Source organism: Pundamilia nyererei, unplaced genomic scaffold (genome assembly GCF_000239375.1).
Source record: "Pundamilia nyererei isolate P.nyererei 1_Seehausen unplaced genomic scaffold, PunNye1.0 scaffold00609, whole genome shotgun sequence".
Lineage (NCBI taxonomy): Eukaryota > Metazoa > Chordata > Actinopteri > Cichliformes > Cichlidae > Pundamilia > Pundamilia nyererei.
In genome coordinates this window covers 98067-102263 of record NW_005188010.1, presented here as the reverse complement: position 1 = coordinate 102263, position 4197 = coordinate 98067, and the positions used below count along the sequence as shown (strand labels likewise).

The 4197-nt window shown below is 36.5% G+C and overlaps 1 protein-coding gene across 1 annotated transcript in view; it reads right to left on the bottom strand.

Moving 5' to 3' along the window:
• The window catches only part of LOC102202101 (CD166 antigen homolog), a 43468-nt gene that overhangs the window by 2585 nt on the left and 36686 nt on the right, over positions 1–4197 (bottom strand). The window contains exons 13-15 of the mRNA XM_005754624.1: positions 3399–3425; positions 2519–2630; positions 2334–2430 (exon numbers count right to left, since the gene is read on the bottom strand). Coding sequence (XP_005754681.1) covers positions 2352–2430; positions 2519–2630; positions 3399–3425 — 218 coding nt within the window. The 3' untranslated portion in view covers positions 2334–2351. The remainder of the gene's footprint in view (positions 1–2333; positions 2431–2518; positions 2631–3398; positions 3426–4197) is intronic.

Here is a 4197-nt window from a genome sequence, read left to right as displayed (position 1 = left end):
TATATCAGTTGTTAAGCTTAACGCTGGAATGCTTTACAAACATTCAGAGAGGAACTTACACACTTGCTTTACTTCTCTCTGGGATAACTTCCTTGGAGATGAAATGCTGGTTTGGTAGCGAGACTACAAATACACACAGCCGCTGTATCACGTGATCACACTGCTCCGACGTGCTACGGTTATGAGACGAGTTACGCCATGTCGCAAGTTTTGTGAGGTGCTTTTTTGATATTTAATGGATCGGATTACATTTTTTATTTCTCGCCGATATCCGATCCAGTAATTTAGGTCAGTATCGGACCGATACCGATACGTAATATCGGATCGGTCCATCTCTAATCTAAACCAGAAGTTCCAATATGAGACACAACCAATCATGGCAGTCCCCCCCCTCCATGAGCCTGGTTCTAAATAAAAATACAAGTGAATTGCACATTTCAAGTATTGAGGTCTATTGCACTGTTGACTATTTACAAAAGTATTGCACAAAAGGTATTGCACAGTGAGGTGAAGAGGCACTACAACTTAGTGTAGTGTATTGTTGTGCACTGTGTATTGTTGTGTGACCACGTTTTCTGCATCTAGAAGACCTAGATTAGTTATTTTTCAGTATGTATTGTAAATAATGTAACTTTATTTATTTATTTATTTTAAATGAGCCCCCAGTGCAACACGAAGAGGGCACCGCAGGCCACAACCCTAAAGGAAGCAGGCCAGCAACCATGCCCAGGTAGCTGCCTTGGACCCAGTAAGCACCATGTCCAGCAATAAAAACCTGCAACATTTGTCTCTCCAGACTCCCTTAAGGCAGTGTCAGAGAGGAGCATGTTCAGTGAGAGACTGAGATTACCCAAATCTACTGAGCGGCAACTCCATCTAATTCACAGTACACAGTGCAATAGTTACATGCGTTTTATTTACAGTGAAAATAAGAAAATAAAATGTCAATCTATATTAATTGACATATATATATCTTTGTAATTTTCTGGATATTTATAATTGAGCTATTTGTATACATTAGAGCTATTTCTCATAACTTTGTAATATATTGTATTATTTAATTTAATGCAGTCTAATTTTCTTGAAGACACTGTAACCACATAATGTCCTTAGGGATTAATTGTTTTTGAGGAAGCAGATATTTTCTCCAATGTGTTTCTCCAATCAGAACAGGCAATCAGCTTAATTTATTAATCCCTAAGGAAAGACAATAAGAACAGTAACAGACTGAATATTTGACTCTAAACTGTACTATTAAAGTAGTCTGTAAGTTCATTTGTAAAGTTTGTCTTTTTTTCCCAGTTCACAAGGACAGTTTTCTTAGCGATGCAAAAGACAGTAAGGACTATATATATGATGTATTTTATTCCATATCTAATTCACTTATGTTACCTATGACACACACCTTGGGAGGGTGGGATACAGCAACTAACCCGTGTGAATAGGTCTTCACATATAAACCTCTGAACATGTATACAAGACCACATAGCAAGCACATAGTTCTCAATAGAGTTGGCTGTGCAGTGGATCTGTAATCCTTTGTCCTTGATAATGTAAACAAAACTGCTCATCTTATTAAGGTGGAAGGAATCATTGGGAATTTTTATTTTATTAGTCCTTTATTTATCTAAGTAAAAAAATCTCATTGAGATTGAAAATCTCATTTTTCAAGAGAGAGGGATATGTTAAAATTTTGAAAGAAACCTAAAGCAGTCAGTAGCAAAACTGGGTCCTGGTCATTGGTTTTTTTCTAACACAACAACGACTGAAAACGTACGTCGCTCCTACTGAAGAACTACATCCAGAAGACCAAAGCGAATGTTTCTGTCTGCCTGCACAAAGCTGCTACTTGAATCCCATTAAAAGTCTGAACCAAGGTCCGCTATGTAAGAACATCAAATGTGGAGGAGCTTGAGAAATTCAAAGCAGAACAGCCTGGGATTGCTCAGGAGACATGTGTGAGACTTGGTGAAAACTGCAAATGACTGCACGGTGTTAGCAGTCAGAAAGGACGTAGCTATGAACATAAGGGAGGCTAATAATTTTGACCCTGGTAGTTTCTCGCTTTCATGAAAAGTAAAATATGCAAGCATCCAAAATAAAACTAGGGTGTTTGCAAAAGCATGTTTAAAATTTCTAGCTCAGTTTAGCTTGGGAAATTTTCAAAAGCTATTTGTCCATCATCCACCTCCTAAGATAAAATGATAGGGCAGATGGCCAAACTTAGAGAAACCTAAAGAAATGAGACATGGAATGGAATTGTACTAGGTTTTAATTTAACCATTTACCTTTAAAACTGACTGCACATGTGCTTTCCACAACCAAATGCTTACCTCTTCAGCTAGTGCCTTTTAAACACAGTCAATGGGCGTTAGTTTCTCGTTTTCATGAGATCTATTTATTTCCTCCTTGGTTTTCCAGGTTCCTTGTCTGTGGTGAAAATAGGAATATAAAATTATGATGCACCTACAGAATGACTTTGACCCTGCCCTGTGAGTCACTGCACTGTGGGCAATACCTTGATTTCTTACAGCAGAGCCAGCAGATGAGTCCCACTGTAATACCAACTAGGACGAGCCCTGCCACAACACCCCCTATGAGCTTTGCTTGGTCCCGATCTTCTCGAGATCCTGTAAACACAGCACCAAACAGCTTCAGCTTAAAATTATCATATGCCCACACATACGCTCACATGCACACACAAACAAGTTGAGCTGTGATAAAACTACATAATGTGTCTTCTTTAGCATATTCACAATGATTCTTGAACTACAGAGATCCTCTTTGCTCAAGCAATGCAATTTTATCAGATAGGTCTACTGTTTTATGCAATGCTTATAATTCTGAGATTTGTTCACATTTACTTTAGTGACATGAAACAATCTGTTTAGATTGCAAGACGGCAATAATGGCAGTCCACAGTGGAATGTTGCATTTCATAACACCAAAGCACTAAAGCCTAAAGATGCATTATATATTAAGGGAATAATGAATAGAAAAGAATAGGCATCTTATAATATAACCAGCAACACAGTGCAGTAGTTAGCACTGCAGCAGTTAGCACTGTTGCCTCATAGCATGTAGGCCCTGAATTCAAATCCTTCTGCCATAGCCAAAAGTGATGGGATAGTTAATTTGCTATTATAAACTGGCCATAGGCATGAATGGTTGTCTCTCTTTCTGTGATTGACTGGACACCTGTTTACCATTTGCCCTATAATACATGTGACAAGGACCCCCTTGACCCTAAATTGGATGATTAAGCCTGGGCATGGGAACCATGGGAACCATAATCACAGAACCCACATTGAGCAGTTAAACTTGCAATTATGTATAATTTCTTATGTATTTCAAGAAAGTCAAATTAGGTAATAGCACAGAAAATCAAAATCACTTACCTCTTCCTTTATTTTCCTCCTTAAAAACTGAAATGAAAAATGAATATATCAGAACTAAATAAAGAAAAGAAATTAAATAAAACAGACCAACACCATTTGTCTAAACACTCTTCTTAAAGCCAAACAAAATTCTGCACTGATGTAAATGGAGACGGGGCTGGCCAAATGTAGTCTCAGAATAGGAAATCAAAGATTTTTCCACTAATTGTAAGTGCAAGTTTTATATAAACACATTCTGTAGTAGTTTAAATCAGCAAATAACTACGGTTGATAACAGATCTAAATAACTTGTAGAAATTTACATTTAAATAAAGGAATTGACCATACTCTCAAAGAAAGGAAAACATTAAAGTTTCACATTGAAGGACATGGGTGGTGCAAAAAAAAAATACAACTTTAAATATTTAATGCATAAGATAGATAACAAAACTGTAGAATGTTTTGCAGCTGTATTAATATTTTCCAATCAATCATATTTGCTTTTGATTGTTAATCGAATATTTTCTTGAATATATCTATTGACTTTTCAGGTCTTTTATTTCTTGTATATAGATATAGCTTCATAACAAACAATAAGAACATTAAATCTGATGTCTTGTATTCATTACAAAGGTATAGATTGAAATACACTACTTTTGATTAAGAAACACATCACACATCAGTAAGAGATCAGGACCAGCTTGAATTTTAGCTGGTATTGGATTATAAATGCTGCCTAATTAGGCTAGTACAGACTGATAGATTCTCTTCAAGCAGCATTACAGTACTGGAATTTAAAAGATATTGAGAAGATGTCTGT